Raw genomic sequence first — 18,726 nt, 5'->3', positions numbered from 1 at the left:
AAAGATATCAGACACTGTGAGCTGATTCTTCAGGTCATGGGGGGTAAATGAAGTGAACACATCCTTTGTGTGAGTTTATAAACACACACACAGACAGACAGACACACACACAGACACACACACAGACAGACAGACACACACACACAGACACACACACACAGACAGACACACAGACACACACACACAGACACACAGACACACACACACAGACACACAGACACAAACACACAGACACACAGGGTGTTGTGGGAGTGCATGCAGCATCTCTGGGGCGCAGGGTCGTACCTCTCGGCGATGCTGCGGTGAGCCCGGGAGACGGACGTCTCGATGTCGATGGGGTGGTACCTCAGGCCCCGGAGCTCCAGGGTCTCGTCCAGGTAGCCCACCACGAACAGGGCGTCGTGCCGGTCTGAACGGGACAGGTTTGGGGGGGGGGGGTTTGGTTAGCGTGGCTTGCCTTTTCACCCAGATTGCACACAATATTCTGGCTATCGCAAACTCACGTTTGAGGAAAAAAACATGACTTTTTTTTAGGGGGGGGGGGAGAGAAACATTTAATTGCTACACCGTACGACCTCCCCCCCTCCCTCCTCCTCACCTCCGCTGGCGTCCAGCAGCTCGGTCCTCTTGACAAAGCCCAGGTACCCGGTGCGGGCCCACAGGGTCTGGGGCTCCCCGAAGCTCAGCCGGGTGTTGAAGTGGTCCGCCTGCAGGCTCTCCTCGCCGTAGATGGTGTAGTAGCCGCTGGCGCTGTGAGGGCTGTTCACCCAGATCTGAGACACACACACACGCACACACGCAGGGAGCGGAATATGAGGCCCAAAACGAGTGGGTCTGTCATGGATTTGACGAGGGGAAAGTAACAGGGAAAAGGACACTCACCTCCCCGAGATGGGAGTCTCCCAATGGACCCCTGGTCTCTGGGTTGACAATAATCACCCTCACCCCTGGGAGAATCTGAGAGGACACAACGGCCCATGTTCAATAGAACAGCCAATAGACCCTGCTTGAGCTAGAACTGAAACACGAGGCAACTATGCCGGAGGTCCAGTGTGGCTTGACAGTAGTCAGGAAGGAGATACTCACTGTTCCTGACTCCATGAGTGGAAGACTCTGAGGGGCTCCCCTCTCCACCAGCCTCACTCTGGAAGGCACACACATGGGACAGGAACACAGTCAGTGTGTGGCTCTCTGGTCTCTGTAGTTCTCCAGCTCTATTTACCTGAAGCTGGCTAGCTACAGTCTGGTCTCTGTAGTTCTACATGCCTTCTATTTCCTGGAGCTGGCTAGCTACAGCCTGGTCTCTGTAGTTCTACATGCCTTCTATTTCCTGGAGCTGGCTATCTACAGCCTGGTCTCTGTAGTTCTACATGCCTTCTATTTCCTGGAGCTGGCTGGCTACATCCTGGTCTTTGTAGTTCTACATGCCTTCGATTTCCTGGAGCTGGCTAGCTACCGTCTGGTGTCTGGGACCTACCTGTCATGGCGGAGGGACTTCATATCCACGTAGACTGTGGAAGGGTCTGGTCCAGAAGTACCCTGTAGGGGAGGCACCGAGGAGAAAGTTGAGCTCGCACCCTGTGTATCCATGTTGTATTAAACACTGCTGCTTTCAAGAGAAAGTTGTGGGACACAAGCGCACACACTCGTACTACACGTGTATTAACACGTTTGCATAACGCAACTGTGAGCCGGTGTCCACGCGCGGGTGTGTTTGCACGTGAGTACTGTGTGTGTCCGTGTGTGTGTGTGTCCACCTGCAGGCAGATGGCCAGGTTGACCCTGGAGCCGAAGGCGGTGCTGACGGCGCGGGGCGACAGGCCCAGGTCTTTGAAGAGCTTGGAGAAGGACTGGGTGAGGGTGAGGCGAGGGCGCTCCTCTGCTATCACCACGCAGCTCCTCACACACGACAGGTTCACCCCCCGCGCCTGCAACACACACGGCCCCGCAGGGGGGCGCCCACGGTGACGCACGGGCTCAGTGTGTGACAGTGTGTGCGTGACACACACACACACACAGAGACAGAGACAGAGACAGAGACAGAGACAGAGACAGAGACAGAGAGAGAGAGAGAGAGAGAGAGAGAGAGAGAGAGAGAGAGAGAGAGAGAGAGAGAGAGAGAGAGAGAGAGAGAGAGAGAGAGAGAGAGAGAGAGAGAGAGAGAGAGAGAGAGAGAGAGAGAGAGAGAGAGAGAGAATGTGAGTGTGCATGTGTCGGAGAGAGAGAGAGTGTGTGAGTGATCCTGACCTTCAGGATCTCCGTCTGCATGCCCAGGCCCTTGGTGCAGAGCTCCATGACAGAGTAGGAGCAGAAGGTGTCCCTGATCTTGTACTGACTGAGCGTGCTCAGCCACAGGGGCAGGGCGCCCTCCAGCTCCAGAGGGGGGATCAGGATGGACTGGTGGCCAGAGTACACACTACACACACACACACACACACACACACACACACACACACACACACACACACACACACACACACACACACACACACACACACACACACACACACGGACATCCTAATTGACATGGCGTGTGCAGTCTGTGTGGTGGTTTGTATTTGGAACATTTATTTGGGGAATTGTTGTTGTCGTTGAACAGCACATTACAGTACAAAAAAATATATAGAATGTTGTTTTATGACAACAAAGGATGTGTGCTTTGTTAAACAGTGGTTAAGTGTAGTGTGAGAGCAGAGGCAGGAAAAGGGGAGAGAGGAGAAGGGAAGCAAAGGGCCCAGGCCGGATTCAAACCCACGCCGCTGCAGTAAGGCTTATCCGGTGAGCTGTCGGGACGGAAAAGGATTTGCAATGCAGTGTGTGTGTGTGTGTGTCCTACCTGGAGAGGCACCACAGTACGAAGCCCAGGCCACAGTAGGGGTCCAGGCAGATGGCTATTTGACGGGACGAGTACAGCTCGCACTGCAGCTTGATGGAGCGACACAGAGTACTGGTGGCAGCATGGGACATCTGAACACACACACACACACACACAGATTAAAAGGAGGTTTTCCATCAATCAGATTCAACCTGAGAGTGGACGTGTCAGCCAGTCTCTGGGACAGTCCAGAGGGGCCCGCACCTTGACCCCAGTGAGCATGCCCGTGGTGGACACGCTGAAGTCCAGGTAGGCCAGCATCTCCGCTGTGGGGGGCTTGTAGAGCTGGGGGGGCCGTCTCCTGGGGAGGTCATCTGGACACACACACAATATCTTTTAACACGAGGTCCTGACTCAAACAGCTACAGAACCAGAAGCAAGCCCCCATGGTGGGAGATCTGGTGTGTGGTGAGACAGGCAGACAGACAGACAGACAGACAGACAGACAGACAGACAGACAGACAGACAGACAGACAGACAGACAGACAGACAGACAGACAGACAGACAGACAGACAGACAGACAGACAGGCAGACAGGCAGACAGGCAGACAGGCAGACAGGCAGACAGATACCAGTGTCTATGATGGTGGGCCAGGTCTTGATGTTGACGCTGGCGGCGGCCTCTCTGGACCTGAGGGTTCTCATGAGGGGCTGGGTGGTGAGGATGCATGCCGCCTTGCTCACCTGCAGGGGGGGAGGGGGGGGGGGAGCAGTGATGACAGACATCAGACATATAGACTAGACTGAAGACTGGAGTCTCAGAGAGAGAGTAACTGGGTCTCATTAGAGCAGTGGGTGTGGGGGGGGTCGCTGACTTACGTCTATGATCATCCGGACAGTGGGGAGGGTGGCGGCCAGGTTTTGGGGGTGGGGGGGGCGCACGGTCACGGGGATGACTCCGGCGTAGAGACAGCCGTAGAAGGCCGCAATCAGGTCGATCCCTGGGCGACGGGCAGACACAGAGATGCACAATGACTTCAGGGTTTAGGGGAGAAGTCCACCAGGCGGTGACAGAAAACTGGGTCGAACAGCGCCGTGAACCCAGCCTGGGTTGTACTGCTCGCTCGCTCGCTCGCTCGCTCGCGTGTGAGTGTGTGTGTGTGAGTGTGTGTGTACACGGCTGACCTGGAGGATAGAGCAGCACCACGTTGTCTCCGGTGTTGAGGCCTCCTCTCTCCAGCAGGGCTGAGGTGATCTTCTCTGCGCGCTTGTGCAGCTGGACACAGGTGGCTGTGCACACTGCCACCCCCTGGAGGACAGACAGGGTATTACACCCCGGCACAGCCACAATGGGCACGCTTGATTCTGCCGTCATGTGTGTATACCATGAGGACATACTGTGTGTGTGTGTTTGTGTGGGTGTAATACCCTGTCTGTCCTCCAGGGGGTGGCGGTGCACAGCCACCCCCTGGAGGACAGACAGGGTATTACACCCCGGCACAGCCACAATGGGCACGCTTGATTCTGCCGTCATGTGTGTATACCATGAGGACATACTGTGTGTGTGTGTTTGTGTGTGTGTGTGGGAGGGGGGGTTACCTTGGCGTTGAGCAGCACGTACAGAACGTGGTCTGGGTCAGTCTGGGCTCTCCACTGTAAGGCCTCAGACAAGAACTGGTGCTGTAGGGATACAGATGGCGCAGAGAGTGAGAGTGTGTGTAAGTGTGTGTGTGTATATTCAAGACATTCAACACAGAAGCCCCCCCGACCAAGTGCAACGCCCTTTCTCGATAACAGCACCCCATTTCTGCCCCCCCCCCCCCCCCCCCCCCCCCCTCTCTTCTTTTTTGGGGGGGGGTCTGAAACTAAAATGGCCTCCATCTCTGCCTGGTGAGCTGAGAAACTAAAAGGGTTCCATTCCACTTGGCCTGGATAGAAAGCCAACCCTCCCAGACCCCCCCCCCTCCAGAAGGCCTCTGCAGGAGGAGCCCAGAGAGGCTCCCAGCTGGCAACACCAACAGCAAGCCAAGCTTTGGAGGCCCACGGACGAACCCAAGGACAGAATACAGGAAGAGTTGGACGACAAGAGGCGGGGAGGGGGGGACGGGAGTTAGCCACAGCGCGGTAAACACACACACACACAGGGTGCTGGCCATGCCCTCGCAGGCTAGCATTCCTCTGTGCCACCTACTGTCAGACCGCGGTGGCAGCGCCCCCCGGTGGAGGGAGGAGACGAGGGCAGGAGAGACGCATGCAGACTGGGCTGACCTCACACACACACGCGCTGAGGGACTGCCACTGGTAACCAAGCACACCACCACCACCACCACCACCAAGCAGCGGCTCCAGCAGCACTGGCCCCTCCCACCCGCCGTGCCCGGCCTATCGGCTCTTACCATCACAGTGGGCCACATGGCGAGCTACCCAGCGAGAGCACAACGGACAACATAACACAGCCTTAGGACAGGAAGTCAGCAGTCACCACTTCCTGTTCACATCCAGCCCTCACCTCAATGTGCTAGCATCTCTAACTGCGCAGTAGATGTCAATGATACACTGGGATAAGCAATTCCTTTGTTGGTGTTTTTTTGTACATACAAGGTTCCCAGCTACTATTTTACGTCTGGGATCGATAAGTTCTGCTTTCTTCTTTCTTATTCCAACTGTGACTGTCTATCTATCTTTTATATCTATCTCTTTCTCCATCCATCCACCCATCTCCCAGTAGCTCCAGTGGTGTGTGCAGCATGTTGTTGTGCAGGCTCCCTCCAGACAGCAGGCCTGGGTGGAGTCTGGCTGGGCAGGCTCCCTCCAGACAGCAGGCCTGGGTGGAGTCTGGCTGGGCTCACCTTCCTGACCAGGCCCTCGTCCTCCACCACGCCCAGCTCCCGGCCGGTCGCCTGGGCGATCCTCTTCCCTGCCACCAGGTTCCCCACCATGATGGACGCAGGCCCCACCCCCACTGGCCCCCAAACACAGCAGGGTCACACACATGGGACGTCACACTGAGAGAACAGATCTGGTTTGTTCGATTGGTGTGTTGAGGACTTACAAATGTGCAGTGTGTGTCGTTTTTGCAGATTGGAACTGCCCGTGTGTGTTTAAATCACTGTGGACTTGTGAATAGCCATGAACTTGGGCAACTGTTTACCCTTGTATTGTGTGTGAATATATATATAATCTTCTCTATAATCTTTCCTTTTTACTGATGTGGACCCATGTGTTTGAAATAACATGAAACCAAATTGAATTGATATGACATCACAAAAACAGCGACATCATTAAAACAGCTTACATTTTTTTATTGCTAACGATCTAAGATGTATTTCTCTTTTCCCCCTGGCTTACTGGATCTCTCCGACGGCAGCCCTAGCCCTAACCCCGGCCCGCCCCTCTGCTCACCTGGCTGTTTCTGCCGGGGCTTGGGCAGGTTGGTGACGCAGGTGTGGGGGCACAGCAGGATGTTGCAGGGGTGCAGGTTGCCCTCCAGGAAGTTCTGCTTGGTCTCTGAGATGTGGATCCCTCCCAAGGGCGTCTTGGGCAGCGTGTTGGCAGGTACCAGAGCCAGGCAGTACAGCCCCACCTGGTGGATGCTGTCTATGGCCTGGAGAGGACACACACACACAGAGATACACACAGATACACACACACACACACACAGAGATACACACACACACACACACACACACAGAGATACACACACACAGATACACACAAACACACGCACACAGATACACACACACACACACACGCACACACAGGTACACACACACACACACAGGTACACACACTTTAGGTACAGTAGCATGGGGATCTGTGAAAAACATGGAGATTTCGACCATCGCTTGTGCCAATGTGGAGAGAGAGACCAGAGCAGGGACGGACAGGTGTTGATGGATTCAGGAGGGCTGGATGATGGGGTTTGATGAAGGGCTGATGGGGGTACCTGCAGGACTCTGCTCATCCACTGGAAGCTGTCCTCCTCGCTGGCGTCTGGTCTCTGCTCGGCCACGATCACGATCCTCTCATCGTAGAACACCGTCACGGAGAACACGGCGATCCTGACACACACCGGAAACACGCCGCGTTCAGGAGGGCACACCCACGCCGCAGACCAACACACACATACACTGGATACAGCGACACACACACTCCACGTGCACACACACACACCTGCCCCTGTAGACTGTTTTGACGGGCTCCACAGCCAGTGCGGTGGCCACCAGGTCGTCAGCGTTGTGCCGTCGTCCGCTCACGGTCAGCAGGCCTTCGTTCTTCCCCACCACAAACACCAGGCTGCCCTAGGGGGGAGGAGGGAGACAGAGGTCAGCAAGCTGATAGGGTGATACGGTGTGAACTGAAATGAAATCGTTTTGTGTGTGTAAATACATGTATTGGGGTGTGTGTGTGTGGGTGCGTGTGCACATATGTACCCGTATAGATAGTATAGTATATGTGTGAGAGAGTGAGTGAGTTTTGTGTATGTTTTTTTTTTTGGGGGGGGTGTCTGCAAATAGGTACATGATAGATGTATATGTGTAAGTGGGTGACAGACAGAGACAGAGAGAGTTAGGGTTAGTGTGTCTTACTGGCCCGACGAAGCCGAGCAGCCCAGTGCGGGTGAAGGGGATCTCTCCTATAGGAGCTCCAGCCTGGTTCACTGGTATGACCTACAGATGACGACAGACACACACACACACTTGAGTAGAGTTGACAGTAGAGGCCAGTCATGAGTAGAACAGAGGGCAGAGTTGACAGTCGAGTTCACAGTAGGGTTGACAGTAGAACAGACAGCAGAGAGTTGACAGTAGAACAGACAGTAGAGTTGACAGTAGGGTTGACAGTAGAACAGACAGTAGAGTTGACAGTAGGGTTGACAGTAGAACAGACAGTAGAGTTGATAGTAGAGTTGGCAGTAGAACAGACAGTAGAGTTGACAGTAGAACAGACAGTAGAGTTGACAGTAGAACAGACAGTAGAGTTGACAGTAGGGTTGACAGTATAACAGACAGTAGAGTTGATAGTAGAGTTGGCAGTAGAACAGACAGTAGAGTTGACAGTAGAGTTGACAGTAGAACAGACAGTAGAGTTGACAGTAGAACAGACAGTAGAGTTGACAGTAGAGTTGACAGTAGAACAGACAGTAGAGATGACAGTAGGGTTGACAGTAAAACAGACAGTAGAGTTGAAAGTAGAGTTGACAGTAAAACAGAGGGCTGAGTTGACAGTAGAACCGACAGTAGAGTTGACAGTAGAGTAGACAGTAGAGTAGACAGTAGAACAGACAGTAGAGTTGACAGTCAAACAGAGGGCAGAGTTGACAGTAGAGTTGACAGTAGAGTTGACAGTAGAACAGACAGTAGAGTTGACAGTCAAACAGAGGGCAGAGTTGAGACCTCGAAGGTGTTCTTGGTGACTCCAGGGAGGCCGTAGTACATGGTGCCTCCGGCGCGAGAGTTGAGGACGATCTCTCCAATCTCATCCGTCTTACACAGCTGAGGAGGCCCGTCAGGCTTCACTATACACATCAGAGCTGGGACACACACACACACACACACACACACGTCATGAGTCTAACCTTTGATCTCACGTGCACAAGTAAGCATGTCGTTCCAACACAAGCATCAAAACTGTCAATGATGGTCTAGTAGACTGCATGTTAACAGGCAAGCATGAGCAAATCTAGACATAGTGTGGGAAACAGGTGTGTAGTGTAGTGTGGTAAACAAGTGTGTAGTGTGGTTAACCAGTGTGTAGTGTGGTAAACAAGTGTGTCGTGTAGTGTGGTAAACAAGTGTGTCGTGTAGTGTGGTAAACAAGTGTGTAGTGTGGTAAACAAGTGTGTCGTGTAGTGTGGTAAACAAGTGTGTCGTGTAGTGTGGTAAACAAGTGTGTCGTGTAGTGTGGTAAACAAGTGTGTCGTGTAGTGTGGTAAACAAGTGTGTCGTGTAGTGTGGTAAACAAGTGTGTCGTGTGGTGTGGTAAACAAGTGGGTCGTGTAGTGTGGTAAACAAGTGTGTCGTGTAGTGTGGTAAACAAGTGTGTCGTGTGGTGTGTGCTGTCCTGAGGGCAGCTGGCCGGGCTGTCAGACCTCCAGGCATGACGTGGCCCACGTCCTGCACGGTGAGGGCAGAGTTCTTGTCCTCCGTGTTGACCCTGATCACCCCGTGGCTCAGGCCCCCCATGGAGAGGATGGCCCTGGCTGGGAGGGGGGCACCGCGGGCACCGGGCCTGGGGGGGAGGGAGGGGGGATATATAGTCTATGTTCATGGCCAATTTGGAAAACGACCCGACTCCAATGCAGTTCCTGTGTGTGTGTGTGTGTGTGTGTGTGTGTGTGTGTGTGGCTGCAGTACCTGCGTATGGCCACAGTAAGGGCCTCGGGGGACGAGGCACAGGGGCAGATGACCTCAGGCTTCAGGCCGTGGGACTGGAACACGTTGAGGAAGGCGTCGCAGGACGACACCGACCCTGATGGAAGCAGCGTACCCCGGGTGAGCGGAAACACGCCCCACAACACTGACGTACTGGGAAATACTGTCCTTAGTAACACTAACTCAGTAAAGTCGTTTACTGTTGTGTAACGTGCAAAGTAGACAATGTTGGCGGACGCTTAAATATGCCGTTGTGAAAGGTGCTTTTTTTGTGTTTGTGTGTTTGTATATAGGTGTGTGTGTGTGTGTATGTGTAGGTGTGTGTGTATGTGTGTGTGTGTCTTACAGGGGTTGGCTCCGTCTGCCACTATGAGCATGCGTATGGAGGACAGGTTGGTGTCCCTTTGGTCCCTGTGGGCCATCATGGCCCAGTGAAGATCCCGACACTTCACTAAGGCAACGCGTGCTAGAGGGACACACACACACACACACACACAATCAAGTCTGACTCATATACACTACATCACAACACTACATTCTAACTCAAAATTAAGTGACACCATTTTACAATGATTAGATTGTATTTCATATCGTCCCTATGCTTATGCTACAGAATATGAGATCAGAACAGTGACTTGGCAGATGATTCACCTTTGTGCATGTGGACTCTCTGCACCCAGGACATTGGACAGGCCTTCATGACTGCATAGGGAACCGTGATGGTGTGGATTCTGTTCATGACACTCTGCGACCAAAACACACACACAATCATCATCATCATCATCATCATCATCTCTGCCCCCAAAGCAGGACCTGTGGCTCTTGCCTGTCTCTCTCACCGTTAGAACGCCGTGCCACAAGCCCATGTCCTTCTTACAGTCCAGCACGTTGACCAACGTCTCTCCTGAGGGACACACACACACACACAGGTCAGATACACACACACAAACACAGGTCAGATACACACACACACACAAGTCAGATACACACACACACACACGCACACACACAGGTCGAATACACACACACACGCACAAACACAGGTCAGATACACACACACACACAGGTCAGATACACACACACAGGTCAAATACACACACACAGGTCAGATACACACACCCATCATTTCCCAGCCCTACCCAAATTATAATGAAGCACTGAGGGCCACACTCAGGTCACAACACTTACGTCGACACAACGTTTGACGGCATCAGCAACATTGACCTTTTAGCGAAGCTGTGAGGTTGCATTCCCTTGGCATTGACCACTGTATTACTGCTACAACGGGGCACTTGTAGTCCTTGATTATTTGCTGCACTTGAGTAATAAAAATGAACCAGTGCTAAGTGAATAAATGTAAATAGTGCATTGGACATAAATAACCCTGCTCTTATTCCACAGCCCGGCCCCTCTGCATAGTCTCACTGACTTATTTATCTGGTGGAAAACACCACTCTTGCACCCCCCCACCCTCACCATCTCGTAAATCTCCTGATGTTCACCCCAGGAACTGGAGTTAGAGCTGTGTTGAGTAGTGAGAGCTGTGCTGAGTAGTGAAAGCTGTGTTGAGTAGTGAGAGCTGTGCTGAGTAGTGAGAGCTGTGCTGAGTAGTGAGAGCTGTGCTGAGTAGTGAGAGCTGTGTTGAGTAGTGAGAGCTGTGCTGAGTAGTGAGAGCTGTGCTGAGTAGTGAAAGCTGTGTTGAGTAGTGACAGCTGTGCTGCGTAGTGAGAGCTGTACTGAGTAGTGAGAGCTGTGCTGAGTAGTGAGAGCTGTGTTGAGTAGTGAGAGCTGTGCTGAGTAGTGTGAGCTGTGCTGAGTCTCACCTTCACAGTAGTTGCAGGCCTGGGTCAGGGCCTGACAGTGGGTCAGCAGGGAGATCTTAGACACAGCCACTCCCATCACTGTACCTTCCTTACTGGCCTTGTACTGGGGGGGCAGATGGAGAGAGACAGTCAGTCAGTCAGTCAGTCAGCTCGACAGTGAGGCAGTCCTTCAGTCAGCCAGCCACCACTAGCTCCCCCCTCACCTCTATATAGGCTGTGTCTGTGTTGGCAGTGGGGATGTGGGGTTGCCAGTCTTTGGAGGGCTTGGTCAGGTACTTGGTGTCGGTCACCACCCACTTCATCCTGGGCCAGCCTGGGACACACAAAGAGAGAGACACGAAGAATTCCCATCAAATGTATCGACCAAAGTGATGTTTGAATGGATCATCGAATAAGTATACAACGAGCATCTTTAAGCCATAGAACATTGGAGAATGATTGTCATGGGGCTATAAAAGTCTGATGAGCTGAGTTAATACCTCCCAGGGAGACAGAAAGACAGAGAGGCAGAGAGAGAGAAAGAGAGAGGCAGAGATAGAGAGCAAGACAGAGAGAGTGTGAGAGAGAGAGAGAGTGTGAGAGAGAGAGAGTGAGTGAGTGTGAGAGTGAGAGTGAGAGAGAGAGACAGAGAGAGAGAGTGTCCTACTGGCCCGACGAAGCCGAGCAGAGAAAGAGAAAGAGAGAGCGAGAGTGAGAGAGCGAGAGACAGAGAAAGAGAGAGAGCGAGAGAGCCTCCAGTGAACAGCAGTGGAGTAGTGACCTTTGAACTGGACGATCTCTCCGTTGGGCGTCTTGGGCAGCCCCTTGAGACACAGCTCGCTGGTCAGGGCCAGGCTCACCCCACAGCTGCCCAGCAGGAAGCCTATCTGCTGGCTGCCTGCGTCCTGGGGGAGGACACGTGTCAGAGGGGGCGGACATCTGGAGGGACTCGGCGTTCAAACTCAGACTAGGGGGGAATCAATACATCCAACAGTCCAGTCTATAACACACTGCACTGGCTGCAGAGACTCCAGTTGTACGCTCGGACATTGGATTGGAGCATTGAGACATTGTTGATGTTGTTGGCACGGCGGGCCTTACTTGGCGTGACAGGGGCACCTCGATGGGCACAGGGATGACCTCGGCCAGCAGGCAGCCGTAGAAGGCCACCCAGAACATCGCCGGGTCGCTGTTGGGGTACACCAGCGCCACCTGGGGGACGGAGAGAGAGAGAGACACACACACACACACAAACACACACACACACAAACACACAAACCCGCCCACAAGCTTTAGTTCTATTTGCCTCTCATCTGCTGCCTGACTCCCCCCCTCCCCCCCTCCCCACCACCCAGGGGCATCAGCCCTCCAGTCCTCACCCGGTCCCCAGGCTTCAGCACCGGCTCGCTCTTGGTGCCCAGCTTGTTGAGCAGGGTGTAGGCCAGCTTCAGACTGCGGCTCCACAGTTTACCTGGGGAACACGCACAGGGTTCAAAATCCTGACTCGAGATGTGTGTGTGTGTGTGTGTGTTGTGCACTGTTGGGTACATTTCTCCAGCACGCTACTTCTGCACCCTAATCAGCATTTCACAATAAACAATGGAATCCAGAAGTGAACGACGAAGGGCCACTAAGAATTCCCTGTCGTTGCTCTAGTAACAGCAGCCCTGTGATCAGTCTGTGGCTGTCATAGTACCGGAGCGTCCCCACAGCCGGAGCCTCACCGTATGTGAGCGTGTAGAGGGGCTTCCCCGTGATGTCCAGGGCGGTGAGGGCGGGGCTCTTGGCCTGGGTGGCCCCCCAGCGGGCCAGGGCGGCCTGCAGGGCCGGGGGCCAGTTGCTGACCACGCCCAGGGGCTCCCCCTTCACCGGGATGATCTGACGGCCCTCCGGCCGGGGGGTGTTGGGGTCTGGCTGGGGCACTGGCCCGGGATGATGGCAGGGGGAGAGAGGAGAGGGTCAGCGGGTGTGTGTGTGTGTGTGTATATACGTGTGTCTGTCTGTATGTGTGTGTGTGTCTCACCCTCAACGATCTCCTCCGAGTCGTCCAGGAAGAACTCACTCAGCGGGGGTCTCTTGGGCCGTTTCAGTGTGTTGAGGAGCTGCTGGATCTTGGTGGACACCCTGCTGTTCACCGGTACGCCTGCACACACACACACACACAGCACAGGCACGGTCCGTCACACACACACACACACACACATCATGTCTGTACACATGCAAGCACGCACACACATGGACACGGACCCTCACAGTAACAGACACGTACGCAAACGAACCCAGCGACGAACAGGCTCACAATACGTCGACAAGGCCACATCTAGATCCTCGAACACACAAAATCTACTACTACACATGCAGCGCCTCTCACACACACACACACACACACACACAAACACACACAGACAACGTACAACCTACTGTGTTTAAGGTAGTAAGACATGATGATGCTTCTCTATTGGTTAAGCAGACAGACAAATAGGCACACACAACCAAGGGTGGGGAAAAGCAAGCTGATTGGCCCCGCCCCGCCTCCCCTCCAACTGTTCTGATGGTTATTACCTTTTCTGTGTCCTGATTTTTTTTATGAAAGCCATGACACGGCGGATAGTCACACACACACCCCCAAAAAAAGAACAAACACACAGCTGTTAGCAGCATTCTCAACGGCCAAGCCTGGAATGGGGGGAGGGGGGGGGGGGGGGGTGATAGTGAGAGAGGTACATCATGTGATCACAGCCTTCTCCATGGCATTACCAAAAGATTCGGTCATAACACGTCATAGCCACAACAACACACACTGCACATGGTTGCATGGAGTCCCAACAATCATGAAGTCTGCCAGACTGTACCAAAACAATCACAGAAACACTCTGGAGCGTGATGAAAAGCAGCATGGATCAGAGAGGGCCTGTGCGTATGCGTGTGTGTGAGTGTCTGTGCGTGTGTACACGCGTGGGAGTGCGTGCGTGTCGTTCCCGCGGCGAGCGCTACCGTCGGCGGTGTCCAGCATGCTGCAGCGGCTCTGTCCTCGACTCATGCCCCTGACGGCGGCGGTGCTGGGGGGCAGGTCGAGGCGGGAGCCCCTCTCCTGGGGGGTGGAGGAGGTCACGTCCGGGGGAACGCTCTCTGGGGACACACGGTGGAACAGGAAGTGGGTCTGACCGTGCATGGCACCAGCGTGGTTATCCTGGCTGAACGCACAGACTGGACGCATGTGTGCACGTGGGTGTATGGCCTACCTATGCGCGTGATGGCCAGTATGTCAGCCAGGGCGGAGGTGGTTGGAGGCTGGGTCTGAGGCTGGGTCTTGGCCTCCCCGTGGGAGAGGGTGGAGGAGGCGGAGGAGGAGGTGGAGGAGCTCTGGACCGAGCGGTTGATCCAGTAGTCGGGGCTCTGGAGGCTCTGGGCCAGCGCTGCGCTCAGGGAGGCCTGCCTCCGCAGGGAGCCCTCGTCCTCCGAGGCAGACGAGGTGTCTGGAGGGAGGGGGGGAGAGGAGAGGGTTAGGACTGGGGTCGGCTCTAATGCTGTTCCCCCCTCCCCCCCTCCCCCCTCTCAAAATGATTCATTCTGATATCAAGTTGAACATTGTGATCCCAATTCTTTTCTGGAAATAATACAATTCTTATAAAATTACAAATTTCTTAATTTTATAAGAATAGTATACTAAGGGCCGGTCCTTCCTTTATGAGACATAGGCAGCCGCCTAGGCTTGAAAAGGGGGGGGGGATTTTCCCAAGTGCATCCATTAAATAACCCTCCCGCACAACCAGCAGAGGGCGCCAACCGCGTCACGTCATATTTCCGTGTTGTGGTTGGGGGGGCGGCATCCCGATTTCCGCTCCCGGCGAGCGGGGGGGCTGGAGATCAATCTTGCATAGGGCGCCAAACGTGCTAGGACCGGTAACGAGTATACTTGGGTTCAAACTGATGAAGTGAATTGACGTAGGCATATATGAAATAATTCCATCACACAATAAAATTAGAATTGTACACACTGTATCTCCCAACCCCCCCCCCCCCCCCCCCTGTGGAGACCTAAAGCCCATCCGTCTGGTCCTGGGGCCAAGCCTGGTTAGGACTGGGTGACTCGGCTTGACTACCAGATGGTGTTTTGGCCAACCAGCCGGGATTACACTCCCTCACATGTTGTACCACTTCATTGCCCATTCTGCACCAGCCATTTCAGCAAACGCTACTAACATCCTGAAACCCTCTTTGGGCTTCAGCCTCAGGGAGAGAGTACCTGGAGGGGTACCGTTGTCCACGGGGGACTGGACGAAGGCCGAGCGCCTCTTGGTGGGCATGGGCAGCGCCATCTTCTCCTCCTTGTGCTTGGCCAGCGCCGCCTGCACCGCCTCTGTGTGGATGTCTGGGAGAGGGAGGGGAGAGAGGAAGGGGAGAGAGGGAGGGGAGAGAGGGAGGGAGGGCGTTCTTATTTCCCACCTGACCACTCTGTCACAAGCTTCCACAGACAAAAACACAGGAAGAGGGAAGCAGTTGCCCAGTTGGAGCCGCGAATGGCAACTGAGCCAAGATACGTGTGTGTGTGTGTGTGTGTGTGCGTGCTCACCTGATCTGTAGCGGTCGTCGCGGGCCCCTCCACTGCGGTGTGAGCGGTGGTGGCGGCTGGCGGAGGAGGTGGAGGGCCCGGGGCCCTCGGGACCCTCGGGGCTGGGGTCTGCACTGTGGCCCGGGGACAACTGCACGTCAGGCAGCGACAGCTCCACACCTGGGGGGACGGTAAAACACAGGACAGAAGCTGAAATAGTTCCGAAACGACCCTCCACAAGAAACATCCTAAAACCCTTGTTTGAGGGCCATAAACATGATACTATTTAATATAAGATCAAAGTATTTGAAATACTACTTCAAGCCTTTAAGTCTCAGTCTCTTTATTTTGGATTGTCGGTAGCAGGGATTAAGCCGGCCTTTAGGAGGCCACATGGACCCTGGGGAGATGAGGCCCAGGTGGGAGAGGAGGCCCAGGTGGGAGAGGAGGCCCAGGTGGGAGAGGAGGCCCAGGTGGGAGATGAGGCCCAGGTGGGAGAGGAGGCCCAGGTGGGAGAGGAGGCCCAGGTGGGAGAGGAGGCCCAGGTGGGAGATGAGGCCCAGGTGGGAGAGGAGGCCCAGGTGGGAGAGGAGGCCCAGGTGGGAGAGGAGGCCCAGGTGGGAGAGGAGGCCCAGGTGGGAGATGAGGCCCAGGTGGGAGAGGAGGCCCAGGTGGGAGAGGAGGCCCAGGTGGGAGAGGAGGCCCAGGTGGGAGAGGAGGCCCAGGTGGGAGAGGAGGCCCAGGTGGGAGAGGAGGCTCAGGTGGGAGAGGAGGCTCAGGTGGGAGATGAGGCCCAGGTGGGAGAGGAGGCCCAGGTGGGAGAGGAGGCCCAGGTGGGAGAGGAGGCCCAGGTGGGAGAGGAGGCTCAGGTGGGAGAGGAGGCCCAGGTGGGAGAGGAGGCCCAGGTGGGAGAGGAGGCCCAGGTGGGAGAGGAGGCCCAGGGAGGGGGGAACAGCAGGCACACACCTCCAGGTTCAAAGCTTTGTTGATATGCCAGCTTTGCCCGCCAGGGCACCACACCACAGTGGCATGTGAAAGCAGTCCCCAGTAGCGACTGCACGCCATAGGCCGCATCGGTATGTGGCAAGCTCTGACATCACTTCCTGTTTTTGATGTCTGAGTTGCCAATATTTCCCAACAGTTGAGCAAGCACCACTCCCAACTGGGTGACAAATTCCTTAGAATTCATTTTTAAATAATGTTTTTTGAATCCTTAACTGGCCGAAAAACATTTCTTTGGTTTCCCCCTCATGCAAACATGTGGCAAATGTTCCCCTCCGACAAACACCACAGCCCAGTGCAAGGTTACTGAGGTAAACGGAGATGGATCGACCAATGAGGATCAGCGAGGATCAGATGACTGTGGGTCATTGGTCGGTTGTGAGCCTGACACTAGGCTACTTCCCTGTGTTGTTTTCCAGTAGACAGATCGTGAGAACAGAGACTTCATTTGCATGTGTTACTCAATATAGCTTCTCCGTATTCTGCTACTCCGTATTCTGTCTTTCCGAGGTGGAGAGACACAGAATCTAACATGTTTGGGGTGTAAGGTCTGCACACTGGCAGCATCCCAGTAAATAGAGCATTCGTAACACTGCATACTGATGAAGTGAAAGTTGGATGCAATTCCACTGTCTACCAACAGAGTGCAGCAGTACATCAAAATATACAACATTTCTGTTCCATTTTATATATAGCGGCATTGATTTCTTTATAATTTATTTTCCATATAGGATTTGGTGGTGAACAACCCAAGTAACCCCTCTTACTTTGAATGATTCCAACACAAGGGTGAAGGGAGAACAGAGAGAGGGGAACCGAAGGAAACAGAGAGAGAGAGAGAGACAGAGAGACAGAGAGAGTCAGAGGAAGAAAAGGGAAGAGGATGAAGAAGACAGCAGCAGGAAATCTGGGAGGGGAGGACAGAGAGAGGACACAGGAGGAATGGAGAAAGGGGGGAGGAGGAGGACGGGGGTGGAGAGCTAGAAGGGGAAGTGGACGCGGGAGGACAAGTTTGGGGAGGGGGAGAGCATGGGGAGAGGGGAAAGAGAGGGAGAGCAGGCAGAGGAGGAGGGAGGAGGGAGAGCAGGCAGAGGAGGAGGGAGGAGAGAGGGAGAGGAGCAGGCAGAGGAGGAGGGAGGAGAGAGAGGGAGAGCAGGCAGAGGAGGAGGGAGGAGAGAGGGAGAGGAGCAGGCAGAGGAAGAGGGAGGAGAGAGAGGGAGAGCAGGCAGAGGAGGAGAGAGGAGAGAGAGGGAGAGCAGGCAGAGGAGGAGGGAGGAGAGAGGGAGAGGAGTAGGCAGTGGAGGAGGAGGGAGGAGAGAGAGGGGGAGGAGCAGGCAGAGGAGGAGGGAGGAGAGGTTTCTTACCAGGGGACATCTGGGGGACGTATGGGGCCAGAAGCTTGGCTCGTTTCTTCTCATAGCCCTTCTGTGTGATGTCACCTAGGAGAGAGGAGATTCCCACACGGCCATGTTAGTTCGACACAAACAAACTGCAATAACACACACACACACACAGCCTGCACTCCTACACAAACACGCCTTTACTCACAAAACACAAAGACACACACACCACAGATTAAGATGTATCCCTGTAAACTCTGGCACCTCCAACGTTCAAATTCACATTTTCCCGCAGCAGAACAAGAACGCGGCTGGTGTACCAATATTTGGTGCATCTCCAATGTGGTCAGAGCTCAAGGCCTCCAGTGACTAGCAGAGATAATGCCCTTGTTTTCCCCCCCCCCCCCCACATCAGCCCTGGTGTGCAAACATGACATGAGACCCGACGACCCCCGGGCCAAAGGAAGCCACTGAACGCTGAGGGCCCCTCACTGATACCCTCGCTAGAACAATACCAGAGGAAAGCCCACCGACATCTAGACAGCAGTAAACACAGGCCAGGAGGACCGCCATGTGGGACGCTTTCACACGGAACGCATTCTCTCACAACAGCCCCCCCTAAAACTCTCTTCCCCCTGTTTGGCTCGCTCTGAGAGGAGGGCGTGCACGCGTGTGTGTGTGTGTGTGCGTGCCTTGGAAAGTACCCGACCCCGACCAATGCAGTACAGGGAAGTCTACTCCCCCAAAACACACACTGTAGTGGCTGTAAAAACCCTATCAGGCAAAGATTCATACTGTTACAAGTAACCACACACCCACAAAAGACTTTGCGCAATCTCT

The 18,726-nt window shown here is 54.3% G+C and overlaps 1 protein-coding gene across 5 annotated transcripts in view; it reads right to left on the bottom strand.

Annotated features, from left to right (window-relative positions):
- The window catches only part of dip2ba (disco-interacting protein 2 homolog Ba), a 37,658-nt gene that overhangs the window by 3,473 nt on the left and 15,459 nt on the right, over nt 1–18,726 (bottom strand). The window contains exons 2-39 of one of the 5 annotated variants that reach the window (XM_047039617.1): nt 17,911–17,985; nt 15,566–15,724; nt 15,239–15,364; nt 14,235–14,468; nt 13,987–14,121; nt 13,555–13,566; nt 13,016–13,135; nt 12,717–12,914; nt 12,372–12,463; nt 12,094–12,204; nt 11,774–11,897; nt 11,217–11,326; nt 11,014–11,116; nt 10,030–10,094; nt 9,842–9,935; nt 9,537–9,656; nt 9,173–9,287; nt 8,908–9,047; nt 8,213–8,349; nt 7,406–7,486; nt 6,990–7,117; nt 6,763–6,877; nt 6,219–6,420; nt 5,666–5,778; nt 5,213–5,236; nt 4,416–4,496; nt 4,002–4,125; nt 3,696–3,817; nt 3,449–3,560; nt 3,080–3,189; nt 2,837–2,967; nt 2,248–2,416; nt 1,758–1,928; nt 1,478–1,539; nt 1,087–1,144; nt 883–957; nt 599–773; nt 286–409 (exon numbers count right to left, since the gene is read on the bottom strand). In XM_047039617.1, the coding sequence (XP_046895573.1) occupies nt 286–409; nt 599–773; nt 883–957; nt 1,087–1,144; nt 1,478–1,539; nt 1,758–1,928; nt 2,248–2,416; nt 2,837–2,967; nt 3,080–3,189; nt 3,449–3,560; nt 3,696–3,817; nt 4,002–4,125; nt 4,416–4,496; nt 5,213–5,236; nt 5,666–5,778; nt 6,219–6,420; nt 6,763–6,877; nt 6,990–7,117; nt 7,406–7,486; nt 8,213–8,349; nt 8,908–9,047; nt 9,173–9,287; nt 9,537–9,656; nt 9,842–9,935; nt 10,030–10,094; nt 11,014–11,116; nt 11,217–11,326; nt 11,774–11,897; nt 12,094–12,204; nt 12,372–12,463; nt 12,717–12,914; nt 13,016–13,135; nt 13,555–13,566; nt 13,987–14,121; nt 14,235–14,468; nt 15,239–15,364; nt 15,566–15,724; nt 17,911–17,985 (4,447 nt within the window). The other 4 variants (XM_047039619.1, XM_047039618.1, XM_047039620.1 and 1 more) reach the window with 4 other exon arrangements.

This window comes from Hypomesus transpacificus, chromosome 18, assembly GCF_021917145.1.
Source record: "Hypomesus transpacificus isolate Combined female chromosome 18, fHypTra1, whole genome shotgun sequence".
NCBI lineage: Eukaryota > Metazoa > Chordata > Actinopteri > Osmeriformes > Osmeridae > Hypomesus > Hypomesus transpacificus.
This window is presented reverse-complemented; position numbering and strand designations above follow the sequence as displayed.